Source organism: Thunnus thynnus, chromosome 20, assembly GCF_963924715.1.
Source record: "Thunnus thynnus chromosome 20, fThuThy2.1, whole genome shotgun sequence".
Taxonomy (NCBI): Eukaryota; Metazoa; Chordata; class Actinopteri; order Scombriformes; family Scombridae; genus Thunnus; species Thunnus thynnus.
The window spans coordinates 14,786,007-14,812,617 of NC_089536.1; the positions used below are offsets into that span (position 1 = coordinate 14,786,007).

Below are 26,611 nucleotides of genomic sequence, written 5' to 3' on the forward strand. Positions count from 1 at the left end.
ATTGCACATGTCAAATAAACATTTTAACAACGTTAAAACAGAAAAGTTTTGACGTTTGCATTTCACAAAACACTTGAGTAGTTATTATATGTTTGTTCCTGTTATTGTATTAACTCGTGTATTTAATGTCATAATTGGAGAATAGACCGCTGATTCTGCAGGGAAACTTCCTTTTCTAACGCTGCACTGACATCAGCCTGACTGAAGTTCACCACTTTAGCTAAAATCCTTTTACTCTTAAAAGTTGCTGACATCTGTGACTGATTAAGTCAGCTCTTCAGAGTTGACAGTAAAGATGATGCCATGAGTATCGGTATGACAGTCAGCGGATCACACAGACCATCATTCATCCACAAAGAAAATTCCTCCATAACTGTAACAAGCTATTTGGTTTTAGGAATCCCAATCAACTGTCAGTCATTTACTTTCATTTCCTGTAGTACTGCCCTCTCCTTGCTCTCATATGAATAAATACTGTATGTTACACAGCCCATGCAGTTCAGACACAAGTACACCCCAAGAATTTACAGCATATATACTCATGAATACATACAAGCACCATGATATCTCTGCCTTATTTTGTTCAATAACTTGAGTTTTATTTGTTTTTCTGCTTGAAATGTATTTTCTGTGTTTCCCCTGTGCCGGGAAAATGCAGTCGTAGTGCTGAGATAAGTCTGCTTTTGCAAGACTATGCTGTGTGTTGAGAAAGTCACCCCTCAGGGTACATTACACGCAATGAATTGCTCCTTATTAGCAAAGGAATAAGGGGTCGCAGCCAGTAAAAACTCAGTCAGGGCGATAAAACGCTTCAGATATTTAGGAGAGGAATATCATTAATTACTGAAACACCGCTCCTGGGGTCCAGTGGGACCAGGGGGCCCAGTAAACCCTGGTAATTCATTTTTAATGGTGGAGTTCAGGTGAAAAAATGGCAGCAGGAGTAAATCACATAAAGAAAGCTCTACTGAATAATCGTTGATGGATAGCCTCGTTATATAAACAGGGATTTTAGTGTTTTCCTCTCAAGACTCAACATTGTTCATACTTTTTGTTTTAAGAACGCTTTTTTAATAACAATAAAAACTGCTTTTAAAGTAGTTGTTTTTGGGAGAAGCAGTACACCCACGCTCAGACTTTGCCAAGGATAGATTTCCATCTTCCAGAAATAATTAGAAAGTCATGGGATCTTTCACAATTATCTGTTAGATTACTTTCTGTGCATGTGGTTGCACCACTATCTTCCTTCACCATCACCACTAGCCTCTCTTATCCTCATGCAGCCTTTTCTGCTCACTCAATGTTTCCTTATTTTGTCTCCATAACTGTATGTCCTTGTGTGAAGCATTATGGACAGGAGAGTGAGAGATCTACATTCCTTAACAAGACTGCAGCCATGCTAGCAGGTCTGTAGGACTGTACTTAGGCACAGTAGTGCTTTGAGATAACATGCTCACAATGGCAATTCTAACATGGTGATGCTAAGCAGGAATACCATGTTCACCATCTTAGTTTAGTGTGTTAGCATGCTAACATTTGCTGATTAGCATTAAACACAAACTACAGCTGTAGCTGGTAGACATGGGTTTGCTTTTGCATACATTAATTCATAAACCAAAGTACTGAACATATTGAAAATGTTACCTGGTGATGGTTGGATGGATATGGTGATGGATAGATGAAAAGTCAGGGGTCACCAAAGACATTACAGTTCACACTGAGACATGAACATGTATACCAAATTTCATGGCAATTTATATAGATGATGTTGAGATATTTTACCAAAAACCTTGTTCTGTTGATGGCACTTTCAGAAATGTGAGGGGATCAACAAAGTCATTTGATTCATCCCCTGGACACAACCATCTGCTCCCAATTTTATGGCAATTCATCTAATAGTTAAAAAGTCAGGGGATCATTAAAGTCAGTAAGCTTCTTCCTCTGGGGGCCATGAATGTCTGCACAAAATTTCATTTCGTTTCAAATTTCAGACCAAAATTGCCACACCTAGAACCATGCTGTTAGCATGGCTAAAAATAGCACTAATGCTAAATCTAAAGTTGGATTGTATTTGAAATATTCCAACAGAAATCCAGTGTGGATGTTGAGCCCAAGATGTCGCTGGCAGATAGGATGAAGATCCTCAAGGAGAAGGAGGAGCAGTGGAAGAACAAAGGCAAAGGAGCTGCCAACGACTCCATCCAGTTCACGGTCGCTGGACGCATGGCCAAGAGGGGTAAACTACAGCATTCAGTCACTGTGGCTTGACACCAGCTCAAGCGAGCTCGTCATTCCGCTGTGATGAGTCAGGTCTTTACCAGGGTTTCCACCACAAAAGTTGTTTGGGCCAGCGGCTAAGTGTCTTTTTGGAGGGAGAGGGAGGGACCATCCAGCTGAAGTGAGGGGGGCTAACCCCCTTCACTGCTGACTTCATTTTTTTCTCTCTCTCTCTCTCTCTCTCTCTCTCTCTCTCTCTCTCTCTCTCTCTCTCTCTCTCTCTCTCTCTCTCTCTCTCTCTCTCTCTCTCTCTCTCTCTCTCTCTCTCTCTCTCTCTCTCTCTCTCTCTCTCTCTGTCGACTGCACACTTACTAAGCACACACAAAACACTGAGCTAATCCTTAAAGGAGCTACGCTACTTGTATAACAAATTTTACTTTAAAAGAACATCTTACAAAAAAAAAAATTCCCTGATGCGTAGGCCTGGTGGAGAGCCAACTTAGGCCCTGCAGGCTGCCGACTTGCAATGCACTGGTGGAAACCCTGCTTCATTGCTTCAAATTTGATCTTCCATACACAGGCAATCAGCCTTTAGTGGTTTGCACAAAACACATGGGATAGTTTGTTGAATACTGTGTGAACTCTGAAGCTGGGACCTCAAAATAATTCTCCTGTTGTGTTACACCAGGTCTTGTGACAGACACAGGAAAGGAAGAGTCACCTCTTATCTCTCTCAAGAAGTCAAATGCCACACCTGTGAAGCCGCATGAAGGTAGTAGACATTCCCCTTCAACCTATAGTCAGTGTGTGAGTCATTCAGTTAATTAATAAATGGATTAACCATATACCTCGGTTGCTTGCAATAAACCTAGTAGAGTGTAGTTAAGATAATGAGTGAGTATTTAAAGTATATTAATATTTGACCTACATTCTTGTGTCCACATGTCTGACTAATTTAAAATGACAATCAGATTTAATTTGAATCTTTGAAAACACTTTAAACCAATATTGATACCAAAAATTACAAACATGTAACCACTCATAGCTAGACTTCTCTTTGTTTCTTTTGGACAGAAATCTCCAGTAGAACTGATGTCAAGGTGGAAGGAGACAAACGGCTTGACAAGCTTGAATCCTTCCTAGACAAGCTTCACAATAAAGGTACAATCCTCCTATTTGTCGTTGTTTTCCACATAAGATCGTATGTAATTAATCATAGTTATTAAAAGCCTACTTTATGTGCATGTATGTATTCTGATTTGTTATTCCACATTCATTTAATTTCATTCTCATGTCTATTTCACTGCCACCCAGCCATTGTGTACATTGTACAGAAGTGAATAAGAACATCACAGAGGAGTATTTCATAGATTAACCTACACAGACATGAAGATTTTAAAATAGAATATTCAAAACTTTGTGTATATATAGTATCTGAATCAATAAGTCTGAATCAACTTGCTATGACCATGTCCTCGTCCTGTTCACCAAAATCACAATTCAGGGGAAAAAAAGCATCAACTGCAAGAGAAAAGTTGATTTAATCTTTCCTGTTTCCTGTCTTGGTGGATCGGTCAGGTGTGAGCACAAGCAAAACATCCACCATCGAGGTGACTGCAGAGACAGAGAAAGAAGTAATGACCCTGGATGATGATGAGACATTTGGCAGCTTCTACAAATCTGCCTCACCCATGACACCGCTGGACTCCAGTGTGGTTGTGACTGAGGAGGACCTCAGCCAGATCCAGGCCAATACGCCAAAGTTAGTTCATAATAATCCTACATGAATAAATGACATTTTTATCACTATTTTTAAGAATTTTTTTCTGTATCTAATTACAGTAACAATAATAGAAATGTACAGTTTGTGGATCCTTTGCCATCAATAATGTCCTTAAAAGTATTTGTCAGATATTTCCAATATGGGAATGACTTGAAGAACACATTATTATGGCAGAAATAACATAACCATTATACATTATTTTACATTATATCATATAAACACACATTATATCATATGACATTAATGTTTTATAATTCCTAAGATTTCTCCACTTCCCAGTTCCCTTGTTGCTTGAGTGAATAAATACCACTGTTTTATATGTATTTTTGTTCAGGCTCACCTCATCTGTAGCAGAGCACAAGCGTGCAGTGCGACCAGCCAGGAGGAATCAGGGCTCCAGGAACCCTCTGCGGGCTCTGGCTGCCCGCAACGATATCCGCCAGGTCTACACCGAACAGAGGCTTAACGTAGCCACAGTAGAGACCAAGAGGATCCAAGTGGAGAGGAGTAGGATTACTCAAAATTTACCTTCTGTAGCACTGCTAAGATTCTTACTCTAGCTACACTTAAGAGTCTTAGATGGCTTAACAGCTTTAAAGAACCACTAAAAGTTCCACAATCAAAATCTTCTGTATAGCTCTACCAAGATGTATTGTGTTGTGTCTGATAAACCTACTGGGTTCCAGTCGCTCTCAGCGGTTTCTGAACATTGTAGTTTTCTCTACTGGTGTCTGAAACCCTCATAAAAACATCAAGGAAAAAAACAAAAGCATAAGATTACACTCAGTAAATATAGTACTGTTCCAATATGGAATATCATGATATTATTGGCTTTTCTTTGTAAGAGATGCCCAAAATAATACAAAATGTAAAACAACTTTAATATTCCATCAGATTCAGAGTTGGACATGTTTATACATGTTTACATACACTGTAGTAATTGAATGGATGCTGCATGTGCGTGCAGATTTACAGTAATCAGTTTTCTCCCTTACCCCAACCTTGTTTAGGAAACCACTTATTTTAGTGTATTTTAGTGATACCAGATGCTGCTTCCTGACTGTTATGACTTAAAGTGGCTACTGTGTCAGTTTCGGTTTGAGTCAGATTTTGATTCAGATTATTTTAAATACATTGACACATTATGTATGTCTGAAGTCTTAGACCAGCCAAGACCAGCACGGAAATCACATTTCCCCTTCCCTGATTATGGAAAACGGGTTTTGCATTTGCATGAAATTTAAGAAATCAGATGACTACAGCCAACCGTAAATCGATTATTTGAGTGCATGTGCCATAAACGCACCGCATGAAAGCTAAAGTTTGAGTTGAAGCCCTCTGTGGATTGAAGCTGTTCTGAAAAAACTCATGCGTTTTAGCGACCAGATATTCATACATATCAGTTTTTTGTTGCTGCTTTTGTATTTTCTATATTCAGTTCCTCTGTATATATACTCGTCACAGACTAGTCTGACCTCAGAGGAAGCGAGAACAGAAGAGATCACATGAAAGAAGACATCAAAAAACACATCCTGTCTATTATCATCTACACAAAAGCTTTGTTGTGGACTTAACTTGTTGATGGCATATCTGGTCAAGAAACAGTAATAATCAGTGAGTTCAACATTTACCCTGTATAAATTGAACTGTGTCACTGACCATCCTTTCGTCCTACCACCCAGTGGCAAAACACTCCAAACACAACCTGGCCGATGTGGCCTTGGCAGGCCTCGCCAGCAAGGAGAACTTCCGCAAAGTCAACCTGCGCAGTGTGAAGTCCACCGATGTTGTGACCAACAACAGTGCAGTGCCTTTCCACAAACTCATGCTTATTCGCATCAAAGGTCAGAAACGCCAGAAGATGTACTGTGTTTTTTCTACAAATATTTGTTGAATGCATGTGTAGTAACAATGTAGTAATCTCTCACCGTTTACTGTTTATAATGAAGAGCAAATGGTAAACTAAAACTAAAACTGTAAATTACAGATTCATATCACTGACTGCTGAAATCTGGTTGCAAATAAGCACATGCTGCGCTTTCTTTGGAAGGGTTGTTTCTTCACCCTCAGAAATTGTGTCTAACCCCAGAGGTGTGTGTGTGTGTGTGTGTGTGTGTGTGTGTGTGTGCGTGTGTGTGTGTGTGTGTGTGTGTGTGTGTGTGTGTCTATATTTGTGTTGTCTGTAGGTCGGAGGCACATCCAGGTGCGCTTGATGGAGCCCACAGCCCAATCCCTAAACAGCGGCGACTGCTTCCTTCTCATAACGCCAAAGCACTGCTTCATGTGGAGTGGCGAGTTTGCCAACGTCATCGAGAAAGCTAAGGTAGTGAACCTCACACCCAGAATAAAAGGTTTCATATTTGGAAAGAAAGGCTTCAGAACCAATGTTAGATTTGACCATTTTGACAAGTGCTCATACATTATGATAAACTTTCCACCTGTATATGAACGTGACATGTGCTTTGTGTGGCCAGGCATCAGAGATGGCATCGTTCGTTCAGGCCAAGAGGGACCTTGGCTGTAAGGCCCCTCAAGTGACGGTGCTGGAGGAGGGCATCAACACTGAGAGCAGATGGGCCAAAGAGTTCTGGAGTCTTCTGGGAGGAAAGACCCAGTATAGAGGTACATACACACATTTATTATGTAAGGAGAAAGGATCACCCATACACAAGTTGTTCTCAACTTCTAATGACTCTAATCAGTGAGAAGGTGTTCCTTGTTTTCACCAAGAACATGTCAGCTTCATGGATGCTTTCTGACTTGACTTAGTAGGCTTGAAGCCTCGTTTACCATTTGAAGGATTATCTGTCTAACCACAAACCCCCCTTCTGCCACCTTGCACATATGCTCAGCCTGCTCTTTCTGCTCTGTGTGTGTGTGTGTGTGTGTTATAGGGGCAGGGGAGCCAGAGGAGGATGAGCTGTATGAGAGTGGAGTGGTAGACTCTAATGGAATCTACAGACTCGAGGGAGAAAAACTGGTGCCACATGAAGACGCCTGGGCATCCATTCCGAGTGTCTCCTTGCTGAACTCTAAAGAGGTAACAGAGCTATTGGATTAATGACCTCCTATACAGATCTGTAAATTTGAACCTTTTCTGGTTTGTAAAAGTTACATTAGTTGCATAGAAAGTAATAAATATTGTTGTGTTCAGACAGACTGTTCCATACGTATGTTTTTCTCTTTCTGCTAAAACCCCACCTCACACCAGGTTTTAGTGTTTGACTTTGGCAGTGAAGTTTACGTATGGCATGGGAAAGATGTGCCCTTGGGCGACAGAAAAGTAGCCGTCAAATTGGGCAAACAGCTCTACAGTGGCAGCTATGACTACACAAACTGCAGAGTCAACCCTTTAGATGCCTCCTGCACAAACAAGGATGTGCCTCAGTGAGTATGACATGCTGATCTCCCCCCACGTTTATAGCAGTTTGTATACATTTGTAGAAGAAAGCTGTAGTGCACTTTGAATATATTTTTGAATATATATTACTTTGGGTGCACCTGATGAATGCAGTTTTATCTGATTTTTAAAGTGGCATAAATTAACTGCAAAATTTGTATTGGTTGTGTTATTGTAACCCCTAGTGGTTTAAGATTGCCATTACAGCTCCCAGAAGAAGCTGCACAGAAGAGACTTTTTAAATGATTGTGTGTGTGCGTGTGTGTGTTTGTCAAGGCAAGGGGAGGGCCGTCCAAGCTGGGCTTTGTTTGGCCGGCTGTCAGAGCACAATGAGACATCCCTGTTCAGAGAGAAGTTCCTGGACTGGGCCGAGAGGAAAAAGGAGGAACAAGCCCTAGCCGAGGAAATCAAGGTAGACAATGATAGAAATTTCTATATTCTACTCAGTTGTAGGAAGACATTGAGTGTATGCATTATTACTTATCATTAGCAGGAAATCTGAATAGCTGAAAATACTGTTGCTTTCTGTGTCACCTCAGAGCCCAGTCAACTCCAGTGTACGCTCCCCATTTGAGTTGGAACTGCAACCATGCGACGCCAAAGCCCTGCTGGACAACGAGCCAGAGCCAGTGAAGTCTGTTCTGGAGGGGGTGGACGTCGAGCGGGGCCATGGCCTGGTGCGGACAGAGGACAGAAGGCAGGCAGAGTTGGCCACAGTAGCTGTAGACGCCTGGCACATCAAAGAGCACGGTGAGGAGGAACTGCCTAAAGAGAGCCTGGGCCAATTACACGAGGGTGACGCCTACATCATCCGCTGGAAGTACTCCATCACCACACTCGGTGAGTCATATATTTGGCTCGGCTGAAGCCTAAACAATAGACCTGTGAACCTGTGAAATGGAAGGTTCTAATATAATGAAAATATTGTAGTACATTGGCAGTAAAAAAATATTTCAAAGCTGCTGAAAAACATTTTTTTATCACCAAAAAAAGTGAGGAAAGATATAGATTAACTGTGGTTGACATGGTGTGAAAGCTTTTCCATCCACTGACTTCACTGTGAGTCTCTTCTGTCCTGTCAGTGGGGAAGCGACAGAAACCTGGGGAGCTAAGTGCCGGTGCTCCCGGAAGGGAGAGAACTGCTTGTTTTTTCTGGCAGGGCCATCACTCCAGCATCAGTGAGAAAGGAACCTCGGCTTTAATGACAGTGGAGCTGGGCAGCTTCAGGGGCTCACAGGTCAGTATCGGTTCATCACAACAACACAGTCAATAAATTGTTGCTTATAATGTAGGTGTTGTTCCAGAGTAGCACTCATAATTAGCTAGTGTTTTGATTTTAGTGTGTCTTTATTTATCTGCTTGTATCCGTTTATCCAGGTGTTGGTGAGTCAGGGGAAAGAACCTCCCTGCTTCCTCCAGCTCTTCCAGGGAGGTTTGATCATTCACAAGGGCAGCCGGGAAGACAATGTCAACAACAAAGGTAAAGTAATAAAGTATACTGCCTTTAATTCTTTATGTCAGAACAGACACACTGAATTATTCTGGTGATACTCTGACATAAACACTTCTAACCACATCTGTGTCCCTTCCCCAGAGGGCTGGAGGTTGTTCTGCGTACGTGGTGAAGCAGAGGTGGAGGCCTTGCTGGTGGAGGTGGACTGTCAGCGTGCGAGCCTGCGCTCTCGTGCCAGCCTGGTGCTGCTTAATGCTCAGACAGGCTGTCTCTACTTGTGGCATGGCTGTAAAGCACATGTCAGTGCCAGACAGGTAGCCAAAAGGGCTGTGGACAAACTAACCCAGAGGTAAGGCATGTGCAGATGGATAAATGGATGTCTAATAGATGGTCATATGTCTTGTGTGGTAGACTGACAATATTCTATGTGTTTGCCTTCAAGGTGTCCCTCGGAGTTAGGTCTGAGCATCACCAGCAATGTGAAAGTTGAGGAAATTGATGAAGGAGCTGAACCTGCAGAGTTCTCGGAGGCTCTGGGCCTAAAGGACAAGAAGGCCTACGACTGTATGCTGCAAGGTACGTCCTAACATCCACAGGCTGCTTAAAACCACTCAGCAACTTCAGGCATTTCTCCCTCCCTACCTCTACTTAACAACTACAAACACATAATCAGCAAGAAAGACAGAGAAAGATCATTAATAGCTGCTTCTGATGTATGTGTTGTCTCCAGATCCAGGGAAGTACAACTACACACCCCGGCTGTTCCGGCTGAGTGCCAGCTCCGGCGTGTTTGAAGGGGAGGAGCAGCTGTATCCCGCCAGGGTGATAGAGGGAGTCATGGCGATGCCCTTCCTCCAGGAGAACCTGTACTCCGCACCACAGCCAGGTACAGAACCACACACGTAGCAGAGTTGCAATTCAGCAAATTATGTTTTAGTCTTTCTGATGTTGCCTGAGAAGTTAAACATTCTCCTCTCTTTCTGGAATAGATTGATGTTAAAATATTTCTAATATGTTATCCTAGAATAAAGATAAAGAGCTACTTGGAGTCAACATACAGGACTGAATTTATTTACCAGAAATTGGACTGTTTATTCACCAAAAATGACTTATCTTTGTTAGGTCAGATGTCATGGACTGTACTGTAAAAATCCCCCTATCCCATATTTTGAAGCTTTGCCCTCTTGTGCAGCATTCATGCATTCATCAAAATAATCAGGACATTTTAGGGATGCATCGTCATGGAAAAACATAGCGGATGTTCTGTTATTTAGAGTCATCCTGAATTTGAATAAGAGATATTTTGCAAAAAATAGTTTTTCTTGGCATGTTTCTCATCTAGGACACACAAAGATGCAAAAATTACAAAAACATTCAGCAACACATTGTTCCATGTTTGAACCTTGCACTGATGAAAACCAAAAAAGTAATAGCATTGAAAGATTCTTTGTCTATGCTACTGTATATGAGAGCTCTGCTATCTTGGCTGATTCTAATGCTATTACTTCACCAGCCCTGTTTATGCTGGATAACCGTATGGAGGTGTACCTGTGGCAGGGCTGGCAGCCTGAAGACACGCAGTGTACTGGCTCAGCAAAGATGCGCTGGGACAGCGAGAGGAAGTGTGCCATGGAGACTGTGCTGCAGTACTGCAAAGGTCAGAGCTCACAGCCAGCCACTGTATTTAAATAGTCTGTTAGGATTAAAATCCTTGTTTACTTTCCTTTACTATCCCTCTAAAAGTGTCTATAGTTCACAAAAACATGTGTTCATTTAATAAATAGTCTTCAAATAATACATTTATTGCTCTTGTTTCTGAATTTGGAAATGAACTCAAATGCATTTTTTTTAAATTCATGTCTTCTCTGATTAACAGAAAAGAACCCTCGGCGCCCCCCTCAGGCCTATCTGGTCCTAGCAGGCTGTGAGCCGCTCACCTTTACCAACATCTTCCCATACTGGAAGAAAGACCCCAGCGTCACTTCAAAGGTGGGAGACGTTTCTCTTTTTTCCCCACTGTGGCGTCTCTGGGAAAAGTCTGTGTTGGGGTTGAGAGAGCTGTCACAGCTGAGAAACAGGAGACAGCAGCGTTCCATGTTGTTGACACTAGAAAGAATCCAAATCATCTCACTGAACAGGATCTGTCCTGGTAAAAGTGATATAACAATCTCAGCCCCCCCATCACCCCAGTACTGTATATTCTGTCCTATGGGCGTTATTGATTTGCATATTTTAAAGCTATTTAAATCTGTTAAATTGTATAATTTTAGCTTAGAAAAACAGAGGGATGATATCTACAGTATTTCAGTTTTGCATTTGTTTACTTATTCCTGTATTGTATGTGTATGCAGGCTGAGAGCTCCAAGAACAAAGTGATCTTAGTGAAGGAGGCGCTGTCTAAGCTCAGTAAGCTGCAGTACTCCATCGAAGAGCTCACCACTGTGCCGCTGCCAGAGGGAGTGGACCCTCTACGGCTGGAGGATTACCTCTCTGACGAGGACTTCAAGGTAGGGCAAAGAGAAGACCAAAAGACCGATTTTAGTGCGAAATCAAAGTTAAAATTGTTTATTTGCAATTAATTTTGCACAGTGTGTACAAAAAAAAGCAAACCAAATGAAGGAAACAAGATGAACGTTTTAAAACAGTATCCACATAAAACTGTTACACATTCAAAAGGAAAGAAAGAAAGAAATCGCAGATATACATGTACACAGGTTTAAAATATTCCACAGATACTAAAAGGTACAGTCGCACAAACACTTTGAGTGAAAACATTATTTGTTACGACAGCACTCGGCCCACTGAGAACAAACTGTTGTCACATGTTACCTTCTGTGTTACATTTGTTGTCCTCTTGCTTTACTGTTTTGCAGAAACTTTTCGAGATGAGTCGGGTGGAGTTCAAAGCCCTGCCAAACTGGAAGCAAAAGAATCGGAAGAAAAGCAAGGGCCTGTTTTAAAACACAGCTTTTTGTGTGCAAATCTGCCTGTTTTTTATCTTCTCAGCAGCTTTTCATAATTTTGTATTCCAGGAAAAAAAAAAAAATAATGTCCTCATTTTGTAAAGGATTAAAAACAAATGTACAATTCTGTTCAAATGTTGATCTATTTTTAATAACAATGCCATTTTTAAAGTTTCCCTGTGTCATTGAATTATTTTAGCCAACTATTATGTGCAATCTTTTGATGGCGAGACGTTTTCCTTATATGGTAAAAAATAGTTACCCTCACATTATAAATATGTAATATACTATAAATGAATGTTTTTTTTATGTTTACTCCAAACATTGTCAATTTTTGTGTGAGAATGTGTTGTATAAAAACTGCGTGTGGTTTAAAACTGAGGGAGTTATTCATCGATTTTTACATTTCATGCAAAAGCCAGCTCTGTGTAATGAGATTCAGTTGTTCAGCAAAGATGTCTTCACTTTGAGGTTGACAAAGAAAAGATGAAAAGCAAAACAAATCAAAGTTCAGAGAACAATCCCTATAATTTGCAGTTGTTTGATGGTGTCAGACCAAGATTGTGTGCTAGACGTCTTCCGCTGTTATAATTGCTGCAGCAAACATATTCAGTTTTCATCTTTTTATTGTAACAGAACGTGTGGTGCATGTGGCAAGTAAACTCCAAAATCCCAAAGATTTCCTTATTAATAATATCCTGATTGATTATTTTTGTCATCCAGTTGTGACCTTCTGAAGAACAGAAATTGGTCAAAATTGAAACATGAACCATTTACTTTGCAATCATTACATGGATGAGACATTGAAACTGACGCCTCATGTTTTTTCAGTTACAAGTTTGGTACCGAATACTTCCTGGATTTCATGAATAACTGTCACTGATGGCAACCCTCTGATCATCTGGTTGTTTGGGACCAAATCTAATCTTTTTGTCTTGTCATAAATGTTTTTGTGAATGTGTAAATGTGCAACTTTAAAAGTATTATGTGTGTGTGGGTGTGGAAGAGAGAAACTGTGCAGTATAAACAGCTTTTTTTAAAACTGTTGACACCACAAATGTATACTGCAAAATCTGTGCTTTTTTTTTTTTTTCAGGGGAAAGTGGTATGTTGAAATATACTGTTAATAATCGCCTGTGCTGTCTGAATTGGTGAAATCTCTGCATGATGTTCACAAACATTTTTTTGCTTAACAATCAATTTATGAATTTGTTGCAATATGAATCTTTTTGTGATATGTCAGATATGCATCATACAATATGTGCAGACAGACAGATACCAGGCCAGCATTTATTTCTTGGCACATAAAAATAAACATTGGTGGTAGGGAATGAGATACAGCTCAGTATTCCCATTTAAATAAAATATTTTTTAAAATATTTGATTCTGATCTCCTTTTATACAACACCAGCATCATAACATTACTCTCACAAACAGGACCTACAGTAAGACATTTTAACTTGTTGCAGTAGGAAAAGCACAGGTGTAGGTAATAAAAATTAACGATTGCTTACTGAGACGTACAGAGCCATTGTTAAGGTTATTCGTACCACCTGTGCTTTTCCTACAAAAACATCCTGGAGTGTCTGAAATAGTTGCAGTACAGATAGAACTGGTTCTTTGGAATAGCTACACATTCATTTATTGGTGACTTTTTTTCTCCACTGTGCTGATATTTAATATAAAGGGGGCATTTTTTTTGTTTTGGGGTCTATTGGTCACATCCAAGCATAATGTTACCAAAGCCAGTAGAAATTCAGCAAAAAGTGCACAGAAACACTGAACTTACACTACAATGGTAAAAACATGCTTTTCCCAAGCCACTATTCTTAAAACATCTTGATAGGCTTTTTTCTTGGCAGGCATTGTCGCAGCAGGAGAAACACAGGTGGAACTAATCTCATTAACAATGGCTGCCAGCAGCAGACACAATACCAGAGCTGGAACTGGTCCTTCTAAATTAAATACAGCAGTTATTAATGCTATTAGGAACACCTGCATTTGACAAGTCAAAGTGTCCCCTGTGAGGAATGTCCACTGGTGTTGCTGCTTCTGCAGTTTTGTTTGATTTGTTGCTTTAAATCTATAATGTTAGAACCCCTTTAGGCCACAAATGCCCATTTCATTAAGATGTATCGGTTTGCCCTTTCTGAACAGATTGATGTCGTTAGATTTGGCTCATTAAATACTGTACAGTTGGGAGATAACGTTCAAGAACATCATGATCAGCAGGCTCATTCTATTTTACGTTATTGTGCTCAGGGTTGTAGCCAGGGGTTTTATAGAAATACGGAGGTCAAGAGTCCAAGTCAGCCAACATGAAGGTATAAATGCTTTCTCAAAGCGTCCACAGTGCTAGGAATAAAATTATTCTTGAATAATATTCAGATAACCTATTTTTTTTTAGTTTAGTCAACTGTTAAAGGACGGGTTCGCATATTTTTCAGGTCTTTCTGAAAACAGTCCGGTGCCCAAATGAACACTGAACAGGTTCTTGCTGTAATCATCCCTCCTGTTCATACTGGCCATTAGAAGATCCCTTCATAATGAACTTACAATGTAAGTGATGGGGGCCAAAATCCACAAGCCTCCTTCAAAGTTTTTGAAGTTAATATGAAGCTTCAGTCATCCAAATGAGTCAAGTCAAGTAGATATCTTTCAACATTAGTCCTTTTGGTGCCAAAGTCCCTCTTTCTGTTACTATACTTCCACCGCAGTTCAACAGGGAAACACAAAGAGGGAATTTGATGCTAAAAAGACTGTAAATGTGACAGATATCCACTTGATATGACTAACTCAGACTGCTGAAGCCTCATATAAGCTTCAGATAAACTTTTTAATGCATTTTTGCACAAAATAACTGTGGATTTTCGCCTCCATCACTTACACTGAACGCACATTTGAAGGGGATCTTTTAATAGCCAGTATGAACAGGAGGAATGATTACAGTGAGAAAAACCTCTTTCAGTGTTCATGTGTGCATCTGACTGTTGTTTTAAGACACACTTGAAAAACTTTGAACCTATCTGTTCAATTATTTTGTCTTTAAATATTTAATTTCCCAACATGAAAGTCTAAATGCTGTTTCAGCATTTCTGGTGAGCGAATAATGATCCCTTGATTTAAGATTTGACTCAAAGTAGTCAAATTTAAATATAGTGAGTCTAAATAATATTGGAATTATCTTATTCCTAATTTCTCTGAGGACCTCCTTGCGAGCCGTGCCTTAGGTAATAGGAAATACTGACAGTCATTTTCATATATAACCACCAGAGGGTGATGTCTGTTCAACTTTTACATTCTACAAAGCGTTTCCTTTAAATCTGTGCAGTCTTTTGGGTTATACATAACCGAGAAGTGATGAGGAGAAAATGAAGTATAAAAAAAATCATCAACTTGTTGATCCCCGGTGAAGATGTTTTTGTTTGTGGGTGAAAGTCTTGGAAATGTCTCAAACACTGTGTTAAAAACAGTCATGAATATCCATCACAGTCTGCCTGACTCATGCATTGCAATAGCTGTTTTAAAAACACCTGCTTAGCTAGGACACAGCACCATCTGTGCGTCACACCCAGGGTCACTGACATACAGTGAACACACACCAATTGGAGCACTTATTCAAAACATACACTGGTTTTACATCTTTTCCCTATAGAGCCTCAAATCACAGTGATGCCAACAAAAGTGCAGCAGCAGAGTGATTTCCACAACAGATGGCAAGAGGAAGCTGCTGCTTCCGAGAACAGCAAACTAGGCAGCTGGTTTGTTTATTTATTATCAACTCTGTCCTGTGAGCATTAATCACCTGCATCGCTCTGCCTTCTGGCTCAGGTGCCAAAGAAGCTCACAATGCGTCTGACATACAGGCAAACAATGAAGCTGCTAATACAAGGCAGATTAGTTTGAGTAATAACACGCTGGATGTGAGGTGATGGAGCTGCTTCGGGAGAGAAAATATTCTAGTACTTTGATCAAGACCCAAGTTTTGAGAAAGTGTGAGCCTGAACACGTCCTAAACTCAGCCTGAACCCATGCTGAAGCAATATTTTATGAAGTAAACCAAATTAAAAAACTAAGTTTCCCCATTTGCCATTCTACAGAGAGGGCAGAAAACTATTTGCTATCAGTGAGGCTGTACATACATGTTTTCCTCTGCTTTCAATAGTAATTAATGTAACAAATTGTGCTAGAAAAAGTTAGGCTGCATTTTCTATTTTATTCAAGTTGATATATTCCAAAGTTAGTCTGTTTAAATTCCCTCTTTTTGTTTCCCTGAACTGAGGTTCCTCGTTGATCTGTGGCGGAGGGATACATTCTATTAGTGGCATGTAAGTCTGCCGATAAAACCTAAGAAAAAGAAGATAAGCAACTTTGAAGTGATTTCTTTTTGCTTTGTAGATTTGATAGCTGGAGTATTTTGCTGTCTGTGTTTTTGGACACTGATATTTTGGTGTGTATTTTGGGGTTGATCTCCAGCTGTCCCTGTTGTCCTCAAGTTCACATCACCTCAACTCGCTCCTGCCTCTGTGCCTGACATGGAATATGGTGCGCATCTGTGTGAGATAGGAAAAATATGTTCCTTTCCTTTGAGAGATTGTGGCTAATAGCTGTCAAAATTGACTAATTACAGTGTTTGCGAGGCTCAGTAGGTGAGGCGCTGTGAGAAAATGTCATCAGTTGAGTTGACAACACTTGACAAGGGGGTAAGTGTGAATAAATACCTGGTCACTCTGTAACACTCTGTAACATGACAACTAGAGACACGTGACTGCTAGAATCTGTCCCTCCGCTGCAGCTTGTCAAGGAACGTATATCGACTCAACTTAGATAACTAAGGCCGTTGAAGCATCAATTTAGTGACAGCTGAACTTTGGGATGCATATTTGCACAGAATGAAGGCTGTGGATTTTGGCCCTCATTTCTTACAGTGTAGTCATGTTCCCAGAGAATAGTTTACGGGTCAGTATGGAGAGTAGGAATTGTTACAACGACCAAGACCCATTTCCACGTATTTAATGGCACGTCAGTATTGTATTAAGACAGACTTGGAAAAAAACCTGAACCTATCCTTTAAGTGGCTTTAACTTATCCTTTAAATTGTTTTTTTTTTCAGAAATATTTACCTACTCCACATAGATCATAAACCCTTGAATATAAAAACGACTCATTGCAATTGAGAAATGTAAACGTTATAGTGCTTTTATCCAGAAAAACCCTGTTTACTTGTATTTTGTTTACAGTGTTGCCCAGTCCAATATGGTGACGACGTCGACGTATTGCAGCAACGGGCCAATGCACTCAGTGCGGCGTCTATGTATATACTGTATGTCTATGAAACTAACAGTTTACAGCCATGCAAGCACCTCTGTGAGGCTGCATTTACTGTACTAGCTTAATGCTAATGCAGTATGCTAACAATGACAATGCTAACATGCTGATGTTTAGGAGGTATAATTACCATGTTCACCATTTTAGTTTAGCATATTAGCATTTAAAAATTTGCTAATTAGTACCAAACACAAAGTTTCTATGCATTTGGTTATAAACAAAAGTGTTGGAGAAATTAAAGAAGTTACTGAAATTTTAAAAATCTGATGATGTTGCTAGAAGAAACATCAGGAGAATATTATAGTTATGGAGATATTTCAGACTGGACCAAAGTGGTGGACTGACTGATAGACTAACACTGCCATCCATAAAGCTAAACAATGATAAGACAATTAAATCGCAATATGAAACATCCTGTTCAACACATTTAACTCGATGCAACCCTGCGCTGGACTTTTTTGTTTCTTGCATTTTACCTCAGCAATTCTTCCACTTTGCCAAAACTGTCCTTGCCAATCTATTCCTTAAAGACAATGTGCTGATTTCAAAGCAATAATGCCTGGTTCGCTTAAAAAGCAAAATAAATAAATAAATAAATAAAAAACCACAAAACCCTTGTTTTTATGTGAGAAATCCAAGACCTTGAAAAATTTATTGTTCACTGTGGGTGCAGCAGCCAATATTGAACCGAAACAAACCTGCAATAACCTTGCATGCTGGTGTGTGTGTGTGTGTGTGTGTGTGTGTGTGTGTGTGTGTGTGTGTGTGTGTGTGTGTGTGTGTGTGTGTGTGTGTATGTGTGTGTGTGTGCGCGCGCGCATTGAGTAGAATCAGTGGGAATAAAGGTGATAATGTTGCTAATCAATGTTGCTCTCTGGCTTTCCTCCCAGTAGCACTCTGGCTCTGAGATGAACTCGCCAAGTTCTCCAGGACATGATTAAGAGCTACAGCAGGATTAACTCTCTGATCAGTACAATAGGCTATGTGCTTTTTGTAATATATATTGGCCAACAGAGGTATGATTCACATCTGGAATACCTTGGGTTATGTAGATTTAATTTCTGAAAGTTTAAAACAAGCGTAATAAACTTTTCCTATATTTGTATTTCATTATTTTTGCCTTAAAGGGACACATCACTTACTTTTACAGTTCCTGCATGGGGGGGGTCAGGGGATGTGACACACTGTCAGGTACTCTCTGGAAGGTATTAGTTTAAGCTTTTCAATGAAATTGATTAGACATGCTGCCTTTGTTCATTGTCCCATTAATATGGGGCTGTATTCACAAGGTATATTGTCTTCCAGTAGCACTCCTGAATGGTTCTTAAAGCCTTTCCATGCAGCAACCTACTGAGGATTTACCAAAACGAATGATGCATTCAGGCGGCAAGAAACACGACGCCAAATTAATGCTAATGTTGCTCTATGTTTACCACATGTGCAAGTAGCAGCTAATATGTTTGCCATGTTAATATTATAAGACCATAATATGTCATGACCATAATATGTTGTGTTTACAGCTTGTTGTGTTGCCCACAAGTGGCCAATAAATGCAATGAATGAAGGTTAAAATCTAGCCTGTTCAGATCCCCTGACCATTCCAATTTACATAACTTTTCTAGGATGTCTAGATCTGTGATTACTGTCATCTGACATTACCCAAATGCAAAAACTTATTTGATTGGATGTCTATAAGTTAATCACAGTGTTCCACATCATCTAAAGTGGACTGCAGAGACTGTAGAGCCACACCCATTTTTTTAGTTTGTGTTTAAACTGTGTTTAAAGTAAACATGAGATGTTATATTACTTATACATGTCAAAATATCATATGAAAGATTAATAGCTTTTACTCAGGATTTTTCAAAGAGATCCGTCCACTGGAGTGGTCGGGGGATCTGAATGTCACTGGGAGGGAAAAGGGGAGTGAAGAGGGAAGTACTGTTTTGATTTATTCTGAGTGTTCTGATTTGATTTTATAATGATACAATCAACTTATAATGCATCCTATTGATTATGTACACAGAATATTATAGTAGTGTTTTAATCTCTTTTTTTATTGTGAATGATTTATGAGTGCATTTAGAATAGAAATCCACCATTACAATATATTTTTTTTGTGTTTGGAATATAATTGGGTTCTGAACAGGCTGGAGTTGACACCTCTGATGCTCTCCCATACTTGATCCTAATGCACAAAGATACAAATTAAGCCAAAAACTTTTAAAGCACTGTTCTCCTTTAACAAAATCGTTTGGTCTTTTAGGAGGTGATGTTCTTGTAAAGGATTTTAAATGAAGAAAGAAATAAGCTCAAACAAGCAAACACTTGCATAGCACACATGTTTTGGATTAGGAGAAGTGCTCCCACTGAGCCAACTGCTGAAGTGAGCATTTATATTGTCTGATGTGTAATGTCAGCGGGTATTTCCAGGCAGCAGATGGTGACAGTTTGCCTCCTTAACTCCAGCACGCACACACACACACACACGTACGTACGCACACACCTCATCCATACAAACTTCCACCACACAGGGAGTAAACAAACAAATTCATACCCTTCCCATTCCTACACCAGCAGGTACTGTACACCGCTCACACGCACAAACACACACACACACACACAACTCATAGTGACAAAACCCTGCCTGTATCGACCATGACATCAGTCCTGTATCCTGCGGATGAGAGGGTAACTGCAGATGACAGATTGATTGAAAGATCTCCCTCCCCTCTCTCATCCATCATTTCTGCCTGTTTATCATCTCCTAGCTGTTCAATCCATCTGCTGCAAAGAAAGAGAAAAACATTTAGGTCAGCCCTGACCATCAAGTCACCCAGAGGGGTTTTAGACAACACACAGCTGGGGCTCTGGCATAACTTCCCGTGCAGAAAGCAAGAGGACCATGATTTGTTTGGCTTAAATGAATATAAAGTGCCATTTACTTGACCTTGTTTTTCTGAATATCCACCTGACAGACGTCCTCCTCCTGATGGTGATGTAAGCTGAATGTTATTAGCTCTGTGGCAGTCGAGCTGCTTGATAATCTAATGCCAAAAGTTCTGTACCTGAGCGAGGTTCAAAGCTTTGTGAGTGAAGAAGCCCAAAAATTTAATCTGAAGATATGGAGGAATTTGTCTAAGCTCCATTAAGATGTGTCCCAGCTGATGGTGTGGGAAGCATTAGATAAATGGAAGCTGAGGTAAAGCTGCAAAAGTACAACTTGTGTGAGTCATTCTTTCAGGTTGCTATAAATCTCACTAACTCACAAAATTCACATTAATATCTGTTTATTTGTTCCTTCTATTATGTCTACTAATTTCTAGCAAGTTGTAAATCAAACACCGCACAAACAACATGAACTACACACAGATGGACATTGTCAGACGATAGAAATTAAACACCTACACAGCATCCTTGTGGGTAAACAAACACAAACTGACTCAGACACATTTAAAGCTAAATACATGGTTGGTAAATTCAGCTTTTTGGAACAGTGTTTCCTATAACTTATTCTTATATTTAAACATTTGTTTTAACATATTTTGAACACAAAATAACACATACCTACACACAGTACATTAAACTGTCAAATAACAATGTTCTTTATTACTGTATGTACATAATTTGTAGGTTAATTATAATCATGGCCATCACTGCATTGCTCAGGCAGGTTGGAAAGTACAAAGTAAGTTGTCCATGTCTGCACAGCAAAGAAGAATTTAGAAGAAACTTCCCCAGAAAAACCTCCAAAGAGCACAACAGTGCAATAACCTAAGACTTCTCCAGGTCACCAATACCTATTAGAAAGGAATGTGAGGGACAAAGCTGTTAACACCCATCTTCCTTTATCCTTGAGACAGTAAAATGATAAAAGAATGATTATCAGTAAAGAGCTTAAAGCAAAAGAAAGAAGTAGTTGTGAAAGGTCTTTGGTAATCTACTGCACAGTGGAAACTAGCATATAATGTACAATGTGGACACCTGGAGACAATATGACCTGTGAATTATGTTCTTGGTTTACAGTAAAGAGAGAACACAGACAGGAGATATACGCAAAAGTACATACTTTCCAGTAATAACTAGGGGTGTACCCAAATACAAATATGTTATTCGGCAAAGCACAAATGGGTTTTTTTTTTCTTTTTTTTTTTTTTTACGAATATTTGTTTCATACAAATATTTTAAAAATTATTTGTTTTCGGGAAGAAAAACATGTTAAATACCAGCACGCAGGTCAGATACATCGCTATCTCAGTTTTTCTCCTCTGCTCTGCTGTTACATCTATCAGCAGGGCTCAACGAGGGGAGTCACATCCACCTGCTGCATGACGCTTATTTCCTAATTTGGACATCACTCCCAGAGTTGGGTGTTTTTCCCAGAGATAAAGCTGAGCTACTGACACATGCAAAGTGCTCACAAGGGGACACCTCATGAACACTTATTGTAACACTTTAATTTTCTAAAATTAAAAACATGATAAAAACAAAAACAGGATTTTTAAGCCTCTTTTTACTTTTATTTGAATACAAATACAAATACAAATAATTTTGATGCCTCAACAAATACAGATACAAATACAAATACTGGACCCTCAACTGCCTTGAACTCATAGTTTATCCAGTACATCAGTGACAGTCACCTGTGCGCAAATACAGCATGTCTTTATATCATCTTGAAAACAGAGTATGTTTAAATAAAATGTGTGTCATGTGATCTTAATATCCTGCATACAAATCTGGCCAATGACCTCTGTTGCATGTTATTTCTCTGTACATATTTTCTGACACTTTGCACGTATAGCTATTAAATGGATAAATTAACTCTCAGAATGATCAGACTGAAACGCTTCAGTAACTTTATTATAGGTCTGCTGTGTGTCGTTCCAGAGAACATAGTCACAGTCGCTGTTATTGCACTTCACAGGTCTCTGAAGGCAGAGTGAACTTCCTTTTCACTATTAAAAAAAAAAGTCCTTTACTGGCCAATATGTGTCTGTGGGATTTCAGCAGGAGGATATGACTTTGTAATTGAACCATAATTTCTGTACAATGATGGGACTCTGCTAACCCTGTTCTGTCTGTACTTATTATAGCCACTGGGGTTTTTGTGGTTGCCGTATAATCCTAGTTAAGCCCATCGGGTTCTTTGGCACAGCTAAATGGGGTTGTCCACCGTTTGATATGGAGTGACCTTCTCTGTGGCAGAGAAAAGTGAATTAGCTCTGCGAGGCCACGGTTTCTGTCCTGGCATCACTTTCTTCTTCATTCTTTCATACCTCTCCACATAATACCTCCGCTCCTGCTTTTTTGTATAAATTGATTTACTCCAAACTGATACTTCCACCATTGTAAGACGAGTTTCACTCGGTGTTTCAGTGACTGATAGCAAGAATCTGAGCAAACTGCGTAGAAAGTATTAAATGTCTGAGGATGACAAAATGGTAGCAATTTTATATAGAGCACCTTCATTTTCTGAATCTGAGTGCTTTTTACCATCCACTTTTCCTCCCTGCTCCTGCCTATTTTGTCTCTTTCATGTCCATTTCATCCTCAGTAATTGTTCTGCTTTTTCTTCTTCTCACTCCATTTTTATGTCTAAATCTCTCCTAACTCACTGTTGTAGTAGTGGATGGTATGCTTCTGTGTCTTCTTTTTTTCCATATAGAAAGACATCTTCTGTAGCATATTCTTTTTTAGCATATTGTTTGAATTGATTGATCATTTGTCCTGACAAATAGATCAACTAAATAAAGAAATATTGAACTAATTAAACAAATTTTTAAAAGAAATCAACATCAAAATCAAATAAAATGTTGTGTAATTTGTGTTGGATGAAATATCTGACGGTTTATGGCTTTCATGACATTTTGGGAAATATGCTTACTTGCTTTCTTGCTGAGAGTTAGATGAGAAGATTCACACAACTGTCACATCTGTACGGTACATGAAGCTACAGCCAGCAGATAGATAGCTTAGCTTAGCATAAAGACTGGAAACAGGGGGAAACTGCTAGCCTGGCTCTGTCCAAAAGTAACAAAACCTGCCTCCCAGCACCTCTAAAGCTCACTAATTAATATGCTATGTATGTTTATTTCCTGGCCTGGAGCAACAACTTCCTGGAGCCTCCATTAGTTGCCCGGCAACTTCTCCCCTGGCAACTTCTTCCCCCCTGTGAAACGTAGAAATATAGTTTTTAATTAAACAAATGAGATATTGAGATATGATGCTAATTATTGAGCTTAAGAGGTGCTGGTGGGCATATTTTGTTACCGTCATACAGAACAAGGCTAGCTGTTCCCCCTGCTTTTAAGCTATAAACTGTTTCTAGATGCCCTCCAACTTAGATTTTTTTTTTTTTTTTTTACAAAAAAAAGCAACAACAATAAATAACGGTCATCTCATTTTAAACTCAAACTCAATTGAAACTCTTCAAATACAATTCCTCTGAAACTCTCTAAAAACCAATCAGCACTTCACAGATCCTGAGGACAAAGGCAGCACCCAATAACAGTCTCCATGGTGATTGCTAACCAGTGACTGGCCAGCACTCTTTCTATTGGATCTGTAATTGGGCTGCAGCCGAGGGTTTGATGAGGGGTTTGATAATACTGTACCTACAGTAGATTTGATCAAGGACACTGTAAGGTCAGTTCATCCAGGACACACAGTCTATCATGGAGAATGGGAAGAGGATATTGAGTGGAGCGTGTAATAAAGCTGTCATTGTGTGCATGTATGTGTGTGTTTGTGTGTGTTTGTCAGAGTTAGGGGGGATGCGGGATGCAGTCATCATGCATCATTCTCTAGATTTCCACAAGAGTTTCTGATGGCGTTCTATTTCTTTTACCACTGTCTTTAAATTTATTTATTTATACAGTGTATGTGCCTCCTGTGGTTTTATACAAACTCATTTTCCTACGCAGATGCTGTGAAATTGCTTTTATAGTTATGTTTACCTTTGCCTGTAATGCTTACTGAACACACACACACACACACATATGCTGTATAGGTACTTGCACATATAACTTAAAATATTCCATATTTATATCAATCAGTATATTCTCTCACTGAAAGTGTTTTGCAGTATGTGTATCATTTTAAAAAAACTGTTTTCCTTTTTCTCGCTCTCATTTTCCCTCCATCTCCTCTTTTTTCCCTCATCTGTTTATTTCCTCCCTGTCCACCTTTTCCTTTTTCCCTCGCTCTCTCTTTCAATATGATAGCCTCCATCCCTCCCCTCCCTTCCCTCCTTTCTGCTCCCTTTCTCCATCTCTTTCAAATCTTCAGCAATCAGCAGCAGTAGGTAGGCTATTTTCCAGCTGTTTGCTGACACTGGCATCTGCAATTTAGGGTCAGAGGTACTGTTTTATACACATCCAAGCACTGATGGGACAAAAGAAAAGTGGGTAATGTGGCTTCTTTGGGACTGACAGTCTTTCCCTGATGCAAATCAGTTTGAGCACCCATGTATACACCGGTTTCATTTGCTGGAAAGAAGGAACTGAGCTCTTGGCATATGTGTGATCTTTGTAACTCTCTTCTTGATCCCTTGAGAAGCTGACATTTGCTGAATGGTGCATGCTTTGTTGCCAAGGTTGATTAATCTAATTTAGAGTTAAAAACTGCCCTCTAATTGTCTCAAATGGTTTCCTTTAACAGGCTTTTCCCATTTGTTAATGCATTTGCAGCGTCACAGGCTATAAATGAGAGAAATATCACAATTTAATTGCAGGCCTCTGTTGCTGGCCAGATGACAGGATCGCAGCACTATTAAAAATGATGGTGACCGTGTAATTGTGATGAATGTAGTGTGTCAGTGTGCGATCCTGATGGAAACTCTAGCCTCTGGGCTACAGTAACCCACCGGCTAACCCTCGCCAGGCCCTGAGGAAGTAATGAACTCAAGCAGTCAACTCAGTTCCCTAGAAGTCACAAGGTATTTCATGATCATGATGTCACATCATTGTGCAGCCTGAGATTCCCCTGGCATGCACATGTGCAGAGAAACATGCACTTTTTTTCTAAAGTAAAAATAAATTCCTAAAATTCCATCTTTGCATATATGCAGAGCAGAGAGACAGTCGATAGTTTCTTCAGTCACAAACAACACAATCTTTAATTTCACGACATCAAAGAGCCGTTTCTTCCTCTCAGTCCCAAACCTTACTTTTATTTCCTCCACTGAGATTCAATTTTCCTCTTGAGTGTAATTTCTATGAGCAGTACGGCTTCTTCAGCCTTTCATGTCTGTGCTTATGTTATTTTTAATGCCAATGTGTGTCTTTAAAAATGTAAAGATGAAATGTCCAGAGGATGATTTAGATGTTTCATTATTTGCTTTCCCTTTAATATCTACAAATGCTCAGGTAGATTTGTTTTGGCAGAATCCTCTATTGTTTTATATATTGGTGTAAGGTAATAAAATCTGATACAACATCAGCAATTTTCCATGTGAAACTCAATTTCAGCAGCAGCAGAAGGAATTCCTTGTGGTGTACGCTATGGCTGCAATTTCTTCTTTTTTTTATGTCTCACTTCAGTGCAGTCCATTACAAGTATTTGCTATCAAGGGAGTTTATTACGGGAAAGAAAATCACCATGATCCTTCCATTTCCACCTACTAGTGTGTGTTTGCTGTGATGGCAACCATACGCTATGACATGTTTGTAAAATAATCTGTGCTGTGACCCCTCCTGACAAGGGGTTATGAACAAAACCATTTTCCTGCTGTTTTACAGTCTCCCCAATGATTTCTGCTCCTGCTGGCTGGGTGCATTTGCTGTGTGCCCCTGATCCGTCTCAGCATGAACCTGAGGTCGCCCTGTAATGTCACAGCAGCGTTTTCATGCACGGAAAAGAAGCCTAATCTGTGTGTTTGTTTTATTCGGTTAGTGTTATTTTGATGGATGAGATGCGCAGCTGTAAAGAAAATGGTCATTGCCTTGAAAAGTGGTGAAACCGTATTTGTGCAATTCATCACCAGTACTGGCACACATTTACACACATACACACATGTATTTGAGCTCACCTATTGCTGCACAAGTGTAAATATGTCTCCTCCCGTCTGCAAGTCAGAGATATTTTTAAGAGTTTTATGAATTTCTTCTCTGTCATGCAAAATCCTTCAGTAAAACTTCCTTTCCTTATAGTTTACAGCTATCAGAGTTATAAACCTTGAATCATTAAACTGACATTTTAATTTTCTATAAAGCCTTGATTTGCACGACATCAGTTATTGCAAAACAGATTGGACACTCAAAGAGGAGCTTTGATGTTCCATTTGCTGTGCAGAATGTGAGAGTGCTTGTAATTGCATGCCTTCCTTTCATACAGCCATACTGACCTCCACCATTAAATTACAAGCAGACCCTCATATACAAGCCTTGTACCTTATCTTTGTCCAATCAAAGTCATTTTTTTATTACCTCAACCTTGTTAAAAAGTTGCCTTGTCATTAAAGGAAT

General features: G+C 39.6%; 1 protein-coding gene across 4 annotated transcripts in view; it reads left to right on the forward strand.

Moving 5' to 3' along the window:
• svild (supervillin d) overlaps positions 1-13,195 on the forward strand; it is a 45,144-nt gene extending 31,949 nt beyond the window's left edge. For all 4 annotated transcript variants that reach the window (XM_067577262.1, XM_067577263.1, XM_067577264.1 and 1 more), the window contains 21 exons: positions 2,089-2,236; positions 2,906-2,989; positions 3,292-3,378; positions 3,796-3,979; positions 4,335-4,507; positions 5,683-5,844; positions 6,187-6,323; positions 6,475-6,622; positions 6,895-7,040; positions 7,212-7,387; positions 7,677-7,812; positions 7,940-8,240; positions 8,483-8,637; positions 8,778-8,880; positions 8,995-9,202; positions 9,296-9,429; positions 9,584-9,739; positions 10,367-10,510; positions 10,730-10,842; positions 11,205-11,360; positions 11,727-13,195. In XM_067577262.1, the coding sequence (XP_067433363.1) occupies positions 2,089-2,236; positions 2,906-2,989; positions 3,292-3,378; positions 3,796-3,979; positions 4,335-4,507; positions 5,683-5,844; positions 6,187-6,323; positions 6,475-6,622; positions 6,895-7,040; positions 7,212-7,387; positions 7,677-7,812; positions 7,940-8,240; positions 8,483-8,637; positions 8,778-8,880; positions 8,995-9,202; positions 9,296-9,429; positions 9,584-9,739; positions 10,367-10,510; positions 10,730-10,842; positions 11,205-11,360; positions 11,727-11,813 (3,138 nt within the window). In that variant the 3' untranslated portion in view covers positions 11,814-13,195. The remainder of the gene's footprint in view (positions 1-2,088; positions 2,237-2,905; positions 2,990-3,291; positions 3,379-3,795; positions 3,980-4,334; positions 4,508-5,682; positions 5,845-6,186; positions 6,324-6,474; positions 6,623-6,894; positions 7,041-7,211; positions 7,388-7,676; positions 7,813-7,939; positions 8,241-8,482; positions 8,638-8,777; positions 8,881-8,994; positions 9,203-9,295; positions 9,430-9,583; positions 9,740-10,366; positions 10,511-10,729; positions 10,843-11,204; positions 11,361-11,726) is intronic.
• The last annotated feature ends 13,416 nt before the right edge of the window (positions 13,196-26,611 follow it).